This window comes from Cheilinus undulatus, linkage group 11, assembly GCF_018320785.1.
Source record: "Cheilinus undulatus linkage group 11, ASM1832078v1, whole genome shotgun sequence".
Lineage (NCBI taxonomy): Eukaryota > Metazoa > Chordata > Actinopteri > Labriformes > Labridae > Cheilinus > Cheilinus undulatus.
In genome coordinates, this window is record NC_054875.1 from 24301997 (window position 1) to 24322172 (window position 20176).

The following is a 20176-nucleotide window of genomic DNA, read 5'->3' on the forward strand; positions in this document are numbered from 1 at the left end:
TGTGGCTTATGCTTTAGACTCATGACTGCTAACTTCTGTTTTCAGGATGATGAAGAAGGAGATGAGGATGATGATGATGAAGGCTCAGAGATGGAGTTGGATGAAGACTTTCCTGATATCAATGCAGCACCACACATCCGCTTCGAGAGGTTTGACAGGGATGATGACCTCATCATTGAGTTCGACAACATGTTCTCCAACAATGGTAAGAAGGGCTTTTTTACAGCTTCTGATACTTAAAATGTTTGTCTTATTTATTTGAGTTTCCTATTAGTTCCATCAACAAGACAAATACATGGTAGCCCGCCTCAAAAAAGCTCTTGCCATTTCATTAGCTAAGTTTTAATCATAATGAAAAAATACTTCCAAATGTGCTTTCTCTTTACCTTTTTCAATAAACATTCATTGGGGTTGTGTTGGAGCTTCCCCCCCTAATGTCTGCTCACTGTTTTCTGTTGTTTTTCCTATCAGCTGACATCCCTCCTTCCCCAGGCAACATCCCCAGCTCCCACCCACTGATGGTACGCCATGCCGACCATGGTTCCCTCACCTTAGGTGTGGCAGGCACCAACAGCCGCCTGGCACAGGGCATGGGTCGCAGCCAGCGAACGCTGCGCCAGCTCACTGCCAACAGTGGACACACAATCCACGTCCACTATCCAGGGAACAGACAGCCCAACCCTCCTCTGATCCTGCAAAGGTGACAGCATGGTTAATTTTGGTTGGCTGTAACACTGCTTTGCAACATTTGCAGGACCGCTGTTTAGTCATTTTTAAGTGATTGTGCTCATGGAGTTTGTTACTGTTATCTTTTTTAGATTATTGGGTCCCAGTGCTGCAGCAGACATTCTACAGTTATCCAGCTCTCTGCCACTGCAATCTCGTGGTCGTGCTCGCCTTTTGGTAGGAAATGAGGACGTGCACATCATCGCTCGTTCAGATGATGAGTTGTTGGATGACTTTTTCCATGAGCAGAGCAGCACTGGGGGGCAAGCAGGTGAGAGTTACCATGGATTGTCTTCAAGTAGCAGTTTTTTTTTTGTGTAAATTGAATTCCAAACAAGTTTGTTCTTTGTTAAATTTTAGGAACCCTCTCTAGTATTCCCACTGCCTTAACTCGATGGACTGATGAGTGTAAAGTGCTGGATGGTGAGAGTATGCACGACTGTGTTGCTGGTAAGTGCGTCTTATACTTAAGACTTTTTAACAGATTTTTTTCTTTTTCATGGAAAAGTGGCTTTTTTCAAGCAGGTCAGTTTCAAGCAGGTCAGTTAATATGTCTGTGAGAAAATAATGCTCACCATGGAGTGTCAAATAATTGATGTCTAATGACCAAGTGGTTAGAAGAAGTCTATTCATTATAACTGCCAAATTTTGATTGACCATTTTTGCATCTTGTTTGGAATCATTGAATCCTGTTTTACACATTCTGTCTAAACAGTAGCATAGATTAGTAATATCGTGGCTATCCAGAGTTGAGGCATTTTGTATTAAGCAAACTAAAAAAATTAAGAAATATACAAAGTCTGGGGATTTGGATTTCATGATAAAACCGGCATTACACTATCAATCAAAGTACATCACATTAAAAAACAGAGCATTTGCTTTGGTTTTCTTCATATTATATTTTTATTTGGTTACTTTTGATACTTCAGGTGAGGAAAAGAACAGAATTCAATCAGCATTTCAGTGTTAACTTCTTAGGTCAACATGGAATTAATAGAATTAGAAGCTAGCTACATCTTCAAGTTTACAGCTCAATCAGTGTTAATGGTTAAGTTAATTCTTACATCTGTGTCTGCTTAAAGTGGTGAAGGTGCCCATCCTGCAGCATCTGGAGAGTCTGAGAGATGAGGAACTGGAAGAGCGTAGGGAGAAGAGGAGGCGGCAGCTGGCTGAGGAGGAGGAGTCTAAGCAGAATGAGAGGAGGGCATCTGGTGCAGAACAGGCCAGAGAACAGAGCCTGCAGGTTTGTGAATGTTGTTTTCCATGTTGGTGGGGAAGTAAATTTTATTTAACCATAGAAGAGAACATATCTTAGCCTTCAATACCTTTTAACAAGTTCCATGTGTTTTTGTGTTTGCAGGGCTCTGGACTGGGGACAGTTAATGGTGCAGAGAACACTGCAGGTACTGATAGTTAAGGTTTAATTAATGTTTCAGTCTTAATATCAGAATTCTTTTTGGCAGTGGACCTTTTCAGTGACAGGCCCCAGAGAATTTCAACCAGCAGAGCGTGCTATGGGATGAGGTAGTAGTTTGTATAGTTTTAGGATCACACCAGATCTGGGAGATAACTATACAGTCTACTGTCTTTCTTATGGCAACGCTATACCAGCTCAACAGTTTTGACAACAGAGGAGATCCACTCTTAACTTTATAATTTTACTTTTGGCTTAAAAATTTTGAAACTGTCAACATCTCATCTACACTTTCATTTGAAGCATGTGTCTTTGATTTGTTGTCCACTGTATTACAATATTATGTCATGTGTTCCCTGTATTCATAGTGTTTTTCCACAACTGGCTGTGCTGTGGTGAGGTAGTAAGTTGTGTTGTTGTTGGGGATCAGGATTGTTCACCCCGTTGAGGAGATAACTATACAACTTACTGCCTTCCTCAGCAGTAGTCCACAGCATCAGTGTTGAAAGATCAACAATTGTTAATCTTAAATTCTGTTTATGCACTGTTTGTTCTTCCTTCTAAAAACTAGTCATGCAAGTTTGCCAATTTCAACATGCATGCTTATATTATTGCAGATCATTGAACCACAAAGTTGCTATTTTGTTGCTGGTAAACACGGAGAGGAAAATAGCTAGTCTGTTCTAGTGATGGCTCTAGTTCAAGATGAAGCTTTTAACATTGTTCTAGCAATAAATCTGTTATTTGTTGATTGATGAATTAACTTTTCTTCTAATTCTCATATGAATACTATTAAAATGTATATGTATGTCAACACAAGTTTTCTTTCTGGCTGTTGCAGAGGGTGAGCAGGCTCAGGGTGGTACAGTTTCATGTCTGGATCCACCCAGGGTGTCGGAGGGCTTTCTCACTGCTCCCCCGTCTGGAGAGGTCACTCCCACCACACCTGCTCCTCATGAACAGGCCCTCGTCTCCCTGGAGACTGCAATAAGTCAGCAGGTCCACCAGCCAATTGCCGACTTGCTATTGGCTGAGTCTCGTGCCAGCTCATTGGCTGCTCTGGCAAGGGCAAGCCTTCCACCCATGTCAACAGGTGACAGGCCAAACAGTGAAGCAGAGGCATCACAAATGGAAATGTCCCCGGCACCCACAATCGGTGAGAGAGTCGGTGGAGGAGGAGGAGGAAGTGGTGGTGGTGGTGGTGGAGGAGGAGGAGGAGGAGAAAGAGGAGGAGCGTTGGATGAAGGCAGGGAAGGTAGAATAACTTTGAAACTCTCTCAGATTAGCCAACAGTAAGGGCACACATCTGTAAATGATGTTGACCATGTTTACAAAAAATGTTACTACTGTCAATTCTAAGTAATTTGCTGAAGGAAATTTTGCTGCCCTGGGTTCTTTACATTATTACCTTTAACCTTCTTGTTTTATTTTTTAGCCTCCCTTAGTCCAGACATTGTGGAGACTTCAGAGCCTGCAGTAGTGGGTGTGTCACAACTGGAAGGGTCACCAATGGATACCAGCAGCCCTGCATCTGCCACTCAGGAAGAATCTGCTCCCAACCCTACCCAAACTGCCCAACTGTCTCAGGAGCTGTCGGGCAGTGGGGAGAGTGGCCTCACCGACAGGCAGACAGATGCAGAGACAGGGTCAGTGAGTCCTTATTAGATTAGTGTTTAGTACCCATCACCTTGTATGTCTTGGCCAGATAACTTCAAATGTTTAAGCGGTGCACACTGTCAAGTGCCTCTGTCTATTAGAAAAGTGCTGAATTCTGAAGCAAAATTATGCAGTCCAATGTTCTGCCAACTTACAGGAATTTCAATTAGTGATCAGTTTTTAAATTTCAATATTTTTAAGCTTTTTTTGTTCATTTCCACAGCTCAACTTCTGTCTCATCACCTGGAGAAACAATGCCCAGGAGTGACAGTGCTGATAGCCAGTCTCAGGCCATCCAGGAAGAGCCACTCCCATCCACCAGTAACGAGGAGGAGGATCCACTTGCAGGTAAGAAGAATGATGACAGCTTTTTTCTGGATTTGCTTATCTCTTAGAGTAAAACATACCTTATATTGCTTGGATGGTTTTTGCAGGCATCAGCTTGCCAGAGGGTGTGGATCCCTCTTTCCTGGCAGCTCTTCCTGAGGACATCCGTCGAGAGGTACTGCAAAATCAGCTTGGTATCAGACCGCCCTCTCGTCCTCCTGTTGCGACCACCTTGCCTTCCTCTTCTGCACCTGTTCTGGGAGGACCAGGTGTCACTGAGGTCAGCCCAGAGTTCCTGGCTGCCTTACCACCTGCCATCCAAGAGGAGGTGAGAGACTCTTCCTGAAATTTTGAATAGATATAATGCCTGTCCTAAAGACGTGCCAAATTAATCAGTTCTTCTAATAAACTCTTATTTTCTGTCAAAGGTTCTTGCTCAGCAGCGGGCAGAGCAGCAGCGAAGGGAGTTAGCTCAACAACCCCCACAGGGAGACACCCCTCTGGATCCAGTCACCTTCATCCAGACGCTGCCCTCAGAGCTCCGACGTAGTGTCCTGGAGGACATGGAAGACAGTGTGTTGGCTGTCATGCCCCCAGACATAGCTGCAGAAGCAGCCGCATTGCGTAGAGAGCAAGAAGCACGGCAGAGGCAACTGATGCACGAGAGGTTGTTTGGACACAGCTCATCTTCAGCTCTATCTGCCATCCTGCGCTCACCAGCCTTTACCAGTCGGTTAGGGAGCAATCGTGGTGTCCAGTACACCCGACTGGCTGTGCAGAGAGGAGGCACTTTTCAGATGGGGGGAGGAACAAACCATAGGTGAGACAAGTCTGTGAAGTGACAGCCAGTTTTTAAATTAAATGTAATACTCTTTATAGACACGTAAAAGAGAATATGATTGGTCTGACAGTCTTAGTAAATGTTTAACTTAAGTGGTGTTGACACTTTCCATGGTGTGATGAAAGCTTGGCTAAATTTGACTGATATAAACTTTTTTATTGTAGACCATCCAGTTCCAGCGTGGATTCTCTGTTGCGACTGCGTGGTCGCTTGCTGCTGGACCATGAGGCTTTGTCCTGCCTGCTGGTTCTGTTGTTTGTAGATGAACCGAAGCTCAACACCAGCCGCTTGCATCGTGTGCTCAGGAACCTCTGCTACCACTCACAGACACGCGGGTGGGTCATCCGCAGCCTGTTGTCCATTCTCCAACGCAGCAGTGAGAGTGAGGTGTGTGTGGAGACCTCACGGTTGGAAGACTCCAGAGGCAAACGGAGCATCCAGGGAGGCTGCGGAGGGAAAGGCTCAGCTACCTCCTCCCTCTCCTCTTCATCCTCCTCTTCTTCCTCATCCTCATCTTCCTCCTTAGAACTACTGAACAGGGTAGAGTCTCGCAGCTCCAGCCAGCTTTCCTGGCTCTCTGTTTCTATGGATGCAGCATTGGGCTGCCGGACGAACATTTTCCAGATTCAGCGAGTATCAGGTAGGAAGCATGCGGACCGGCATTCAGTTGGAGGTTCTGCAGGATCTGGAACACTGGGAGGAGGAGTGCCGGGCACTGCTGCAGGTGTCACATGTACTGGAGGGGGAGGTTCCACTGTCCATATCCATCCACAGGCTGCTCCAGTGGTCTGTAGACATGTATTGGACACTCTCATCCAGCTAGCAAAGGTTTGTATCTAATTACCCTCATGAGCTGTGTGTTATTTGCTACTACAATGAAAAAATTTCTTAACATTGATTTTTTTTTTGGGTATCAGGTTTTCCCCAGCCACTTCACCCAGCAGCGCTGTAAAGATCTATCAGCATCTTCTTCTGACCTGGACTCTCGTCTTTCTTCAGTCACCTCTGGGGGAGGGGGTGGAGCTGGTGGCTCCAGGTCAGGGTCACAGTCTGGCAACCCCAGCGCCAACGCCTCCAACTCCCAGAACTCCCTGGGCTCCTCTGCCGCTACTCTCCAGTCTTTGGGAATCTCCACAGATTTTTGGGACCTTCTGGTTAAGCTGGACAACATGAATGTCAGCCGCAAGGGCAAAGCCTCTATGAAGACAGTGCCTCTGGGGGGCAGTGCAGAGGCTGAGGGGGCTCAGTTCAGCCTGGAGACCTCCCCTCTGGGCCAGCTGATGAACATGCTGTCCCACCCAGTAATTAGACGGAGCTCTTTACTCACCGAAAAGCTGCTGCGTTTGCTTTCTCTCATATCCATCGCTTTACCAGACAACAAGGCCACTGAGGTGCCTGCTGGACACCCCACCCCACAAGCTGCCAACCCCAATGTGGCAACAAGCTCAGGAGCCACAGCCCAAATCACAACACAGGGCATGGTGACAGCAGGCTCCACCCAGTCCACTGTGGCAGGACCAGGGGCCTCTGTGGGAACTGCATCCCAGGGTACATCCTCAGGGACAAGTCTAACAGCTACTCAGACATCCTCGACAACAATCTGTATACCCACGTCCACTGGAACAACCTCTACAGGTAGTGTTTGTTGATTCCAAAAGAATTTCTTTAATTCTTTTCAGATTTAGCACTCTAACTTTGATTTCAGAATAAAATAATATTAATTTTTGTGGTCTATTGTGTCAAAATAGGGAAACAGAGAGCCACTGGAAGCAGTACAGAGAGTGACAACAAAATGGCCTCCTCTGGACTCACAGAAAAACAGCTCCAACTCTCTGTGGAGGTATTTGGAAAAAATTGTTTGTTAAATCATGTTATGTTAAAGAGTAGAAAAACGCCATCGACTGAGGTGCATCCAGCCTGTATTTCAAATAGTGCCTTTAGAGTGTTATGGGCAGGACAGGGAGAAGGGAGGGATAAATCACACCAGCTCACTCATTCATGCTGTTTTGGTCAGCCACAACTTCTTAGCATCTATGTTGCTTTTGCTGACTTGATTATTACTATAATGCTAAAAGACTGTAGTGAGTGAAACAGTGTCATATGGTCCTGTAGAAACCAAGTTAACTTGAGCTGATTTGACTTAAGTTGATTTAAATGGAGAGATAACGGCCCATGTCCTTAAGAAGAAACAAGCTTGTTATAAATTTTAAAAATCAAGAAAGCATGTTTTTTTATAGTCTCAGGTTAAATAACTACACTACTGATGGGGACCAGTTTTGATCAGATTGTGGAGCAGGTACAATTCTGGTTATTGGCAGTTACTGCTGAAAGTGAAGATTGAAAGTGGACGGTCACTGTTGAGCTCCCTGATAACAATGTTGGTACCATATACATAATTTCCCTTCAGATCAGCAATAGAGAAATTTAGTTGCAGTATCCTGGTTTCAACCTGTAAAGGCAGGACTGTATAGTGCCACATATATGTCACACATGCTATAGATAAATTGGATTGAAATAACGTTGTGGCACTCACCAGTGTGATGAGTGGCAAAGAGAGGTGTGAGTCGATGTGCGTGCTAGGCACACATGTGGCTTAAACTTAATTTTTTTGAAGGTACCACCTGCTGCAGATGATAGAGGAGGCAGGCTAAAGGTATGCACTATACAGGGAGGCGTCACACTTATTTTTATCCTCATTTTGTTTTACTAAAATAATGGCTGACTCAGAGACGATCAGCGTGCATCTAGCTTTAATCATTTAATTTCTGTGATCACGGCACAATAACTTCGTGTCATCATAGCCTACAAAATATCCTCAGACAATTGTTTGTATTATCTTACAATGAAAACTATTAACAGGATCACTTGCTCCAGCCGAGGCGGTGTCATTTGCAAGCATACATCAGACTTCGTGCAGCGTTTATTTACTTGGGTGACAGGGGAAAGGTCAGCTGGTCGTGATTTAATAACAGAGGGACATTGTCTTTTCTCTCTTTGCTCTATGTCTGCCTGTAACAGACATTCACGCTGACATGAACTTTCTAATCTGATGATAAACAGGCAAAAATATACCCCATATTTACTGACCGATGAATTAAACAGGTCATGGGTGTTAAGGTTCTGGTGGAGGACAGAGCAGAGACACTCAGCAGTGCCACTTCAGTAGCCTACAAAAAGCCTGTATCTTCATGTCGAGTTCAAGACCTGTTTGCATGTTATTTACAGCCTAACTGCTGTGAAACAATCAGAATAGAACATGTTCTGCGTCACTTTGTGTGCCTCTCTGCCTGTTTTGCCCAGCATTGCTCCTCTCTCTTTTGCTGCGTTTGTCAGTCAGCTGCACGCTCCGCTGTTTCATTCTCATGCGTGACCGACTGACAAACAGGAATCTTGATCGGTTGAGAGCATACCAACTAACCATCCGGCCAGTGGACTGAAAGGTGTCAGCCCTAGTCTTAAGAAATTGCACTTGTGGCTTTCAGCAAATTTTTGGGATTCTGTTCACAGGTGATGAGCAACAGCAGCTTTCAGTTGGTCACAGCTAAAAGTCTTACAGCTATAACTCTTGGGTTTTTTCCTGTAAATCAATAACCTATTCTGATATTTGTATCAACAATGAATCTGTCACACAGTTGCCACTGTGACACAAGCAGGCATTTGTCGTAAGATATGATTGAAAAATATGTGATGTACTATGATGGTGAAATGAGATACTTTTTTGCCAGTTTTGAACTTGTGCTCACTAATCAATATTCTCATGTATTTCAAATAGTTCTGGGACTTGTAAGACTGTCCTTTGAAATCTCCTCTGCTCCCTTGCAAGGTGTTGACATCTCATTCGTGTTCAGAGGAGGGTCTGGAGGATGCAGCAAATATTCTGCTACAGTTATCTAGAGGAGACGGTTCCACCAGAGACACTGTGCTCAGACTGCTGCTCAGTGGGGCCAGACATCTCGGATACACTCTGTGTAAACAGATCGGTAAGTGCTTGGCAGCTACTAAGATACTTGTTCTTGTGCTCCAGTCTAAGCAAAAAGCATTGTCGCTAAAAATTTCCTAACACTTGCTCTTTTCTAACACAGGCACGCTATTAGCTGAGCTTAGGGAATACAACTTAGAGCAGCAGAGACGGGCACAAGCTGATTCACATTCCCCAGATGCTCCACCTGAGGATTCCTCCATCTCTGCCAGACTAAAGGGCAAGATGACCAGCAGGTTAGCTAGTGACCACACTGAGCTTTACAGTGACTTCCAGCATTTGAGAGAGACCAGGCAGGAGTATTTTTTTAAACTTTTGTGTTATCAGCCCTTGTACCTGAATACTATGCAATCATGACATCTGTTCTGGCTTGAAGTTCAATTTCTACACTTCATTGTTCTTTATCTGGTTTGGATTTGTTGTTTGGGGCATAGGTTCGATGGGGCGGAGAGTGTGGTAATTGTAGCTGCACAGAAGCGCACACTCGGGGGACGAGAACTCCAGCTTCCCTGCATGAGCTCTCTGACTTCCAAGACATCAACACAGAAGTTCTTCTTGCGGGTGCTGCAAGTCATTATCCAGCTCCGTGAGGACACACGTCGCGCCAACAAGAAAGCCAAACAGACAGGGCGATTAGGTGAGAAGATGTTAAACTTGGTGCTACCATGATGAAAAGACCTTTATGTTGAATGAGATGCTAACAATTTTCTAATCTTATCTGACGATGACCAGGCTCTACCAGTTTGGGCTCAGCCAGCAGCATCCAGGCTGCAGTGCGCCAGCTAGAGGCAGAAGCTGATGCCATTATTCAGATGGTGAGAGAGGGTCAGCGGGCACGCAGGCTCCAACAGGCCCCCCCATCAACCGCCTCCTCTGCTACTGCCGCCGTCGCTGCCACTGCTGGATCATCAGTGGCCGCCCCCCATGCCCCCACTGGTGCTGCTCCCCCTGCTGGCACGGCTGCTGCTGCCACGGTTAGCATGGGCTGCAATCATAGCAGGCATACCCACACACCGCACACACTTACAGAAGTATTATATATATTACTATTGTTCATCAAGACACAGGCAATCAAGGACAATTTGTTGCCTTGTTTGGAATTACTTGTACTAGTTTGTGTGTTTTAGAAATCCAGTGCACATACTTATTAGCTGTATTGCATATCTTTGTAAGTGAGAGTAAAAAAACTTAAGTATTGTATCTGTAAGCAATGTTTCGCAGTGTTATGTCATCCCCATAAAGCTTTCTGGCTTATACATAGTGTAACAGCTGCTGACAAGTTGAGCATTTTTTGCATTTACATTTATTACTGATGAAATGGTCTTAATGTGAATGTGCTTCCTGCTCCAAACTGTTTATGTTTTACTGATGTTTGTTTGCTGGCTGACATGGCTTCATGCTTTTGGCCCTCCCTCCCTCTCTCCTTTAATTCCAGTCTCCTCATCTAATGGTGGATTGGGATTTCATTCTGCATGGCAACATCATTAAAGATGGTTATCCTGTTTTTAAACAGTTATTTTTCCCTGTTTCTCTTCTGTGTTGTTCATCCACTTTCTCTACCTCTCTTGTCCGTCCTGCTTTGCTTATGTGTAGTCTGAAGTACAGGCAATGTCAGAAGCACAGGCAGCCAACAGGGATGACTCACCAATGGATGTGGACCAGCCATCTCCTCTAGATCAGGACCCCGCACCACTGGGTATGTCTCACTTGTAATGTAACAGTGACTCTTCAAAGTGCCTCTGGATAGATGTTGATAGACAGTCGGCATCGTGTGTCTGCAGTCCCCGTATCAGTGCATTTATTTTTACCCAAAATGACTTTTATTTTGTACCTACTGTTGCATGGAGAATGTAAAGTCAGCAGTTCAAAAGTGTGTAAATGATTTGTTTGTAGTTCAGAACAAAAAATATCAAGAACCAGAACTACTGCTTAGGTTGGGTTAGATGTTAAGGTATTCAATTATAATCAAGTATAATTTCAATCATGTTTGCAATGTGTCTCTTTAACACAAATTGTACTTTGCTTTTAGTTCAGGCTAACACTTAATAATCTGTTTTGAACCAGATCAACCACACCATAGTTAAATAATAAGCCTATTTTAACAATTACACAAGGATTAAGCTTCATTACCTGGGATTAATTGCATTTGAATGAAGAGGTGCTAGATCAACAGCTCAGTTTTATAAAGACAAACATAGCTTCATTTCTCATAACTGAAGCAGTCAGTTTACCAGCCAGTTAACACTCACCCTGCTGTCAAGCAGAGTTAATGATTGATTTTGTTTGTCTTTTGAAGATGAGGATGGAAATGGCCAGTCAGAGAGTGAGGAGAGACTTCCAGACCTCCCACTGCTTAGTGAGCAGCTGTTGCTGGATGAACTATGGGACATGCTTGGGGAGTGCCTCAAAGAGCTGGAGGAATCCCATGACCAGCATGCTGTACTGGGTATGAAAATTTTTATTTATGATAATTGCTATTTGCAAAACGTATATGCCTTTTGAAGGAGCATGATTGACTGTCTCCTCCTCATGATTTTTTTCCCTAGTTCTCCAACCTGCTGTGGAGGCTTTTTTCCTGGTCCATGCCACAGAGCGGGAAAGCAAACCTCCTGTGAGAGACACGAGGGAGAGCCAACTCTCTCACATCAAAGATGAGCCTCCACCTCTGTCACCAGCACCCCTTACACCAGCTACACCTTCATCCCTTGACCCGTTCTTCTCTAGGGAACCATCATCCATGCACATCTCTTCAAACCTGCCACCAGACACTCAGAAGTTCCTCCGCTTTGCTGGTGAGCCTTAAAGATCTAAAGCCAGCAGTGCGTGCTGACGTATACATATGTATGCATATGCATGCATTCATACAGCCTACTTTCTATATTAGAACTGTGTCTTACACTTGGGACTATTTGTTTCATCTCAGCGTATGACTGTTATTGTTATATGTGTGTGTGGGGCATACATGTGTTCATATATTACCCTCTGCATTATCTTGTTGTCTTGTTCCAATCCAGGCAGCAGGAAGGGTTGGTTTTATATAACTGGTGGTACTTGACTTGTGTTGCAACACTTGGGGAAAATGACTCCTTTCAGTTAGAACTGCACTTTTTAATGTTTATTTCAAACTGTAAATTTTATTCCCCTGAATTTACACTAATGTTGTTTTTGTGTGTTTGCACAAAGTACGACTATGGATGTAAATTAGCAGTGTTGCTAACCCTAGCACTTTGCACTTATCTTTAATACTTGTGTTCATTAATGTGCTCTGTCCCTTTTAGATAATTAATAAACTACAAATGAGGGGAATGATGCGTCCTTTCCTTCTATGTTAACAGTGTCTAAACATCTTTTCTTCCTTGTAGAAACTCACCGCACAGTGCTTAACCAGATCCTGCGCCAGTCCACTACTCATTTGGCTGATGGGCCATTTGCAGTGCTGGTTGACTACATTCGAATCCTGGACTTCGATGTTAAGAGGAAGTAAGCAGGATTTTGTAGGACTTTTGTTCTCTCTGCCTGATGATTGGTTATTACAATTTTAGATCCCTGACTTGCTGTCAATTTCTTCAGGTACTTCCGTCAGGAGTTGGAGCGACTGGATGAAGGCCTGAGGAAGGAGGACATGGCTGTCCATGTGAGGAGAGATCATGTGTTTGAGGACTCCTACAGGGAGCTGCACCGCAAGAGCCCAGAGGACATGAAGAACAGGCTGTAAGGCTCTGTTGCCTTTCTGTCCACATGTCTAACAACTCTATTGAAAAGCACTCAACCTGTCTATGCTTCCTTTTGTTACAGGTACATTGTGTTTGAAGGGGAGGAAGGCCAGGATGCTGGTGGTCTGCTGAGGGAGTGGTACATGATCATCTCTCGGGAGATGTTCAACCCCATGTATGCCCTGTTCCGCACCTCACCCGGAGACCGTGTCACCTACACCATTAATCCCTCATCCCACTGCAACCCCAACCACCTCAGCTACTTCAAGTTTGTGGGCCGCGTGGTGGCCAAGGCCGTCTATGATAACCGGTTACTGGAGTGCTACTTCACCCGCAGCTTCTACAAGCACATCCTGGGCAAGAGTGTCAGGTATGCGAGTTACTGTCAGTCAACAGTACATGGCATTATAGTTCTTCAACACTAAGTGCTGTCGTGTTCACCGAGCTTTCATTTTTTTCTGTTAAGCTTTCAAATAAAATGAACATGATTATGTGGACTAAACAGGTACACGGACATGGAGAGCGAGGACTACCCATTCTTTCAGGGCTTGGTATACTTGTTGGAAAACGACGTTTCCACACTGGGTTATGAGCTGACATTTAGCACAGAGGTTTGTGTCCATTCCCTTAATGTTTTAAGATTCCCATGATGTTTTTTCTCTTCTTGAGAGTTGACATTGAGACCAGGTCTCAGGTGTTTGACAGCTAAATACTTTATCTACACATAAAACAAGTGCAGCAAAAGTGTAATTTAGATTCTTACATCCTTAAAGTTCTCCTAATGGAATCCAACTTGTCAGACTAAGAATGTTTTTAAGGTGAACAAGGGGAAGTGTCTCTGAAAGTCTTGATGTGTGTTGTTTCTGTAGGTCCAGGAGTTTGGCGTGTGTGAAGTGAGAGACCTCAAGCCAAATGGAGCAAATATCCTGGTGACAGAGGAAAACAAAAAAGAGTATGTGCACCTGGTATGCCAGATGAAGATGACAGGTGAGATCATGGTTATTTACTCAAATACATTTTATAGGCACCACTTTCACAGGGAAAGTGAAAGTACACAAGTGAGTTTGTGCATGTAAGTTGAGAAAACCTGAGAAGGGCTTATAATTAAACATCACCATGTCATGTATTTATCCTTACAATACAATACAAATATTGATTTACCATTAGGCATAAATCTACAAAACCCAGTTTTGTTAAAATATTAAGAGAATTCAGACTTTCTGTTGGCTAAAATATATCTTTTCTTCCGTGGGTTTGGAAAAATAAAGGTGTTTCCACATAGATATTTAAAAGAAACACTAGGTGGCAGCACTGTTGAATTTCTAAGCTGCTCAATATGCAGCATGGTGCTCAAAGGTGTTTTCTCTCTAGAGATTGCTGATTTATTAAAGGCAGCACCGTCCAGCTGCTGCTCAGATGCATTATTCAGTAAAGCTTGTAAATTCAGCTGCTTAATTGGAAAGAATATCCACCTTATTAAGTCATAAAATAATGTCAGTCATTCGCAATATAAAGCATGTCCTCAAACCCACCTGAAAGATCCCCTCATGAATTCTTTGACTTGTTTTGTAGGTGCAATCCGCAAGCAGCTGGCAGCCTTCCTTGAAGGATTCTACGAGATCATCCCCAAGAGGCTGATCTCCATCTTCACTGAGCAGGAGCTGGAGCTGCTCATCTCTGGCCTTCCCACTATTGACATCGATGACCTAAAGGCCAATACTGAATATCACAAATACCAATCCAGCTCCATTCAGGTATGAATGAGTAAACATGACATTATCAAAATGTTTACCAATGCATGTAATAGAGCGGATTTAGATGCAGTATTACATAACATCACCAGAAACTGGTTTTCTTGGATTCCTACTATTTATTTAGATGCACATCTTAGTTCTTCATCTTCTGACAGTTGTATATGATTCTGGATCTTTTTCCTCAAACAGAAATCAAAATCATGACGAAACCCCTTTTATGAAATAGCTTCTGTAATGCATTTCTTCTGTTTCTGTATACTTCAAACTTTAGATCCAGTGGTTCTGGAGAGCGTTGAGGTCCTTTGACCAGGCAGACCGGGCGAAGTTCCTCCAGTTTGTTACTGGCACATCCAAGGTTCCCCTTCAGGGTTTTGCTGCTCTGGAGGGCATGAACGGCATCCAGAAGTTCCAGATCCACCGTGACGATCGTTCCACTGACCGCCTGCCATCTGCTCATACCTGGTAATCACATCAGTTAATAAATCGTAATGATATTTTGGAGAGAACAAAACTGAACTTGTTTTCCTTTTTAACCACCAGCTTTAACCAGCTGGACCTCCCAGCTTATGAGAGCTACGAGAAGCTGAGACATATGCTGCTGTTGGCCATTCAGGAATGCTCCGAGGGATTCGGACTGGCTTAAACTATGAGACTCCTTAACACACATGGACATGCATACACTTGATTTAGATTTGCCTACTCCTGACACACTCACACTGATAACCTTTGAACGCACGCACACACTATCATAGACATTACTGGATAACTTGTTGAATTGCCTAGACTTCCTGGTTTCTATTCCATATAAAACAGTTAAAACCAGCAAGTGAAAACGGACTGATTGATATTGCATACAACACAGAGAGCCTCATATTGACACAGTTGTGTCCCCCTTCCCAATTTAACGGCAAATGCAAGAGTGGATTCAGAGGATAAAACATGGACTAATATAAGAGATGTTTTCTTCATTTAGTTTGATTTCTCTGTACAAAAGGTTTGGGAGTTTATTATGTTTAATCTTTTTTGTTCTCTGGCTGTGTAAAAAGAAAAAGAGAATGTTGTTTGAACAGGATGGTTATAAAACCTTTGGGGAAAAAATGTTGGTGGTTTCTTGTTGCAAATTTGTGACCTCACAAGCCTTGATGATGGGGAACATTTTTATGGGGGGTATATGAACAACTTGAAAAGTTTTGGAGTTATACACAAAAATGCACTTTTCAAAAGTTTTGTGGCATTTTTAAGGAAGGATGGTACAAAAATGAAGAGAAAACCTGAAGGAGATTTAAAAAAACATTAACCATAAATTCTAAAGTATTTTTGGCTATTAAATCGCTGACCCAGCCTTGAGCCTTTGAATCAGAGTGGAATAACTACATGAATAAATGCATAAAATTGCGTCCATTGTCTCTTTTAACCATGTTATAAGCATTACGTGCAGTTTATTCATCTCATCAGAAATTAATGCCAAATGTTTTGTAGTTTATCCCCAGTGACTATGTGACAAATGAAATCATTCCCACCATTTATACACATTGATCTCAGAGATGACTCAGTCAAACTGTCACTCATGGCACAATCGTTGCACAAACACAAATATGTTAAGACTGATGCCATCCTGGAGCACATTTCTCATGCAGTGGTTAAAGCCTTTAGGTTTCAGCAGGTGGCTCTTAGCATAATGGAGGCTCTTTGCAGCAGTGCTGTTATTTAGCATACTGAATTTGACCTGTTGTTCCCTCCAGTCCTCATTAATTGCCTGAGCTCTTTTGTCACAGCTCACTGTGTTGCGTCTTTGCTGCCTTTATCATTTATGAGATGTTGGTTGTTTTGACAGACGCCTTTAACAAGAAGCGTAGGTCAAATTAATTTTCATACATGTTTGTTCACAGGGGAGGTATTTCCAGGTGTATCCAGGCTCACTGGCATAGTTTACTGTGACAGCTAATGGAAGCAAGCCCTCAACAGTAAAATCTGTCACTCTTAAACCTCCTAGTATTGAAAGCTGTTATTGCTTTTGGCTTTGTATGGAAGCCAATTTCCATTACTCAAAAAAAAAAAGAAAAAATATGAAAGTCAGGCAGTTCTTTTATATTAGTTAATTCCCCCTGATGTCAGTATTTGACACGTGCATTTGCAAAGGGATACTCAAAAACCAAAGAAATCAGTTTAGACTTTATGATGCTCACAAAGCAGGAAAATGATCTACAAAGTCAAGACACTAGTGAATGACTTAGGCAGGTCAGGAACTGGAGTCTCAAAGAAGACCATCACCAGAGCCCTGCACAGGAATGGACTGCGAAGTTTCAGACCAAGAAAAACTCCCCTTTTACAGAAGAGAGACCTTCAAGCCATACTGAAGTCTGCTAAAAACAACCTGGATAATCACCTGTGTAATCACTTTGTCTTCCAACATGACAACAACCCAAAACATATGTCACTCCTGGTGAAGAACTATCTTCAGAAGACCAAAGTGAGCATTATTGAGTGGCCTGCACAAAGCCATTACTTAAATCCTTTCGAAAATCTATGGGGTGAACTGAAGACGAAGGTCCATGCCAGAAGATCATCAAATCTGGACGAGCTTGAGAGATTGGCCAAAGAAGAATGGGCTGGTATTCCTCAAGAGGTGTGTCTGAGACTTGTTGAAAACTACAACAAATGACTGCAGGCTGTTATCCAGCAAAAAGGAGACATTTTTGACTATAAGTACCAGGGGGGCTAACAATTTTGACCATGGTAGTTTTGAGGGGTTTTGGGGGAATATTTTCATTTCAGTGTGCAAAGTAAAATAATATCAGCATCCAAAATAAAACTAGGATGTTTGAAAAAGCTGTGCTAAAAATTCTTTACTTTGTTTAACAGCATTTCAGAAATATGTTTAAATCAATGAAATTTTCATGGGGGGGTAGTAATTTTTTCATGTGTATATTTCAACATTTTAGGCCTGTAGCTACTAATAAACTACTAATAAACTAATAAATTACTAATAAACTACTGAAAAATTTCCCTTTACTTCCATTATGCATCAAGGTTGAGTTATGCACCTGTGCATATCTGCAGATTATCATACAGAAGAAGAGAGAAAATTGAGCATCCCTGCAGTTAATGTACACTATATTGCCAAAAGTATTCACTCACCTGCCTTGACTCGCATATGAACTTAAGTGACATTCTTAATCCATAGGGTTTAATATGTCGTCGGTCCACCCTTTGCAGCTATAACAGCTTCAACTCTTCTGGGAAGGCTTTCCACAAGGTTTAGGAGTGTGTTTATGGGAATTTTTCACCATTCTTCCAGGAGCGCATTTGTGAGGTCACACACTGATGTTGGACGAGAAGGCCTGGCTCTCAGTTTCCGCTCTAATTCATCCCAAAGGTGTTCTCTCAGGTTGAGGTCAGGACTCTGTGCAGGCCAGTCAAGTTCATCTACACCAAACTCTCTCATCCATGTCTTTATGGACCTTTGCTTTGTGCACTGGTGCACAGTCATGTTGGAACAGGAAGGGGCCATCCCCAAACTGTTCCCACAAAGTTGGGAGTATGGAATTGTCCAAAATCTCTTGGTATGCAGAAGCATTCGGAGTTCCTTTCACTGGAACTAAGGGGCCAAGCCCAGCTCCTGAAAAACAACCCCATACCATAATCCCCCCTCTACCAAACTTTACACTTGGCACAATGCAGTCAGACAAGTACTGTTCTCCTGGCAAACACCAAACCCAGACTTGTCCATCAGATTGCCATAAGGAGAATCATGAATCGTCACTCCAGAGAACGCGTCTCCACTGCTCTCGAATCCAGTGGCGGCGTGCTTTACACCGCTGCATCTGATGCTTTGCATTGCATTTGGTGATGTATGGCTTGGATGCAGCTGCCATGGAAACCCATTCCATCAAGATCTCTACGCACTGTTCATGAGCTAATCTGAAGGCCACATGCAGTTTGGAGGTCTGTAGCGATTGACTCTGCAGAAAGTTGGCAACCTCTGCGCGCACTATGTGCCTCAGCATCTGCTGACCCCGCTCCGTCATTTTACGTGGCCTACCCTTCGTGGCTGAGTTGCTGTCGCTCCCAATCACTTCCACTTTGTTATAATACTACTAGTTGACTGTGGAATATTTAGGAGCGGGGTAATTTTATGATTTAACCTGTTGCACAGGTGGCATCCTATCACAATACCACACTGGAATTCACTGAGCTCCTGAGAGCGACCCATTCTTTTACAAATGTTTGTCAAAACAGTCTGCATGCCTAGGTGCTTGATTTTATACATCTGTCGCTATGGAAGTGATTGGAACACCTGATTTTAATTATTTGGATGGGTGACTGAATACTTTTGGCAATATAATGTATGAGAAAGGGAGGCGTCCAGTGGTGTAGTGCAGGGTATATGCTGGTATACCAAGTATACCCACTTGTTTTTTTGTCCACATAGAGAGTAGACCCACTTCTGCACACACCACTTTACCACTGGAGGCGTGTAATGTTAAAAGTGACAGGAGAGGTTCATACTTAACAGTTTTGAAGTTGTTCTGCCATCTATATATTTGTTACGAATTCTGCAACAGTCCTCGTGCAGATAAGCTGTTGAACCTAACTATTAATGCTGGGCAACACGCAATAGGTAAAATGTCCCAGATTTTTTACTCTGCAAATGACTTATGTGGTCAATTCACAGGAGATTAAAAACACAGATGTCTTGCACGATTATTACAAATTACTAGAAGTCCCCATGCAATACTGATTTCTTGCAAATTGGGCATAAATTGAAATGATGAAAAAGGAAGTTATAAATGAAAATGAAAAATTATGAAATTAAAACTCAAAATTAAGAGAAGGATAATTATGAGCTTAAAGTTGAAATTATGACTATTTCATACTTGTAACTTATCATCTAAAAATTTTGACTTATATCTGATAATTGTGATTGACATTCTCATAATTTTGACTTCTTATCTCGTAATTTCCTTGTTATCTCTTAATGATGACCTACCAACGCAGACTTAGATTTTGCTTTGTTTTCATTTCTTAAAAGAAGTGTCTGACTTTCATATTTTTTTGAAGTGGCCAAAATGGGCTTCCATACATTTGACCAGAGGAAGACATTAAAAATAGCTCTGTTATTTGTCTCAAAATGAGGAATTGACCCTAGAGCTCCGAAATTTGCCCAAGGAAGTCTGGCTTCATTAGATATTTGTCAATAACTTGGTATGTGTGCAAATCATCGACCAGAAACCTTTTCAAAACTTTTGTCTTAGCTGTGAGACATTGGTTGAAATGAAAGGTGAGTTACATAATCAGTGGTTGTTAAAGAGACCACTATCGCAGTCTATGTATTCTGCTACATCAAATGCGAATTTCATGTAAGTAATGGCATGATTTTGTCTTTAATATTTGCATTAATGAATAAATATATTAAGAAATGGTAGTTGGTGCAACTGAAATACCCAATGACGCCAAACTGATTAACCCTATTTGATCAAAGTTAGTCCGCTAGTGAGAAGTTGTTTAGTCCAACAGTAAAAATTTTGAGGTATGTTGTTTTAATTATGAAATTGCACTTTTTATCAAGCTAATCTTAAAATTATTTTTGAAGAAATGCCTGGTGACACAGGTACACTGTTTTTTTGTTTTCAGACTTTAAACTGTGAGAATTAGTAAGCTAACGTTATTTTGCTAATAGGCTAACTTAGTATTAATAATGAACACACGTGTAGGACAAATTCTAGGTCAAAACAACAGCCTGTTGAAGAATTCATCCATAAACAG

At 42.6% G+C, this 20176-nt stretch overlaps 1 protein-coding gene across 8 annotated transcripts in view; it reads left to right on the plus strand.

Annotated features, from left to right (window-relative positions):
* huwe1 (HECT, UBA and WWE domain containing E3 ubiquitin protein ligase 1) overlaps positions 1-15805 on the plus strand; it is a 41695-nt gene extending 25890 nt beyond the window's left edge. For 3 of the 8 annotated variants that reach the window (XM_041799236.1, XM_041799239.1, XM_041799238.1), the window contains 29 exons: positions 46-205; positions 472-700; positions 819-997; positions 1087-1176; positions 1809-1969; positions 2087-2129; positions 2982-3395; positions 3576-3786; positions 4020-4144; positions 4231-4451; positions 4552-4943; positions 5129-5792; positions 5882-6599; positions 6713-6804; positions 8788-8944; positions 9047-9236; positions 9378-9580; positions 9676-9917; positions 10537-10639; positions 11240-11389; positions 11490-11735; positions 12306-12423; positions 12514-12654; positions 12739-13026; positions 13162-13267; positions 13526-13643; positions 14229-14410; positions 14682-14872; positions 14951-15805. In XM_041799236.1, coding sequence (XP_041655170.1) covers positions 46-205; positions 472-700; positions 819-997; positions 1087-1176; positions 1809-1969; positions 2087-2129; positions 2982-3395; positions 3576-3786; positions 4020-4144; positions 4231-4451; positions 4552-4943; positions 5129-5792; positions 5882-6599; positions 6713-6804; positions 8788-8944; positions 9047-9236; positions 9378-9580; positions 9676-9917; positions 10537-10639; positions 11240-11389; positions 11490-11735; positions 12306-12423; positions 12514-12654; positions 12739-13026; positions 13162-13267; positions 13526-13643; positions 14229-14410; positions 14682-14872; positions 14951-15053 — 6237 coding nt within the window. In that variant the 3' untranslated portion in view covers positions 15054-15805. The remainder of the gene's footprint in view (positions 1-45; positions 206-471; positions 701-818; positions 998-1086; positions 1177-1808; positions 1970-2086; positions 2130-2981; positions 3396-3575; positions 3787-4019; positions 4145-4230; positions 4452-4551; positions 4944-5128; positions 5793-5881; positions 6600-6712; positions 6805-8787; positions 8945-9046; positions 9237-9377; positions 9581-9675; positions 9918-10536; positions 10640-11239; positions 11390-11489; positions 11736-12305; positions 12424-12513; positions 12655-12738; positions 13027-13161; positions 13268-13525; positions 13644-14228; positions 14411-14681; positions 14873-14950) is intronic. The other 5 variants (XM_041799241.1, XM_041799244.1, XM_041799243.1 and 2 more) reach the window with 4 other exon arrangements.
* The last annotated feature ends 4371 nt before the right edge of the window (positions 15806-20176 follow it).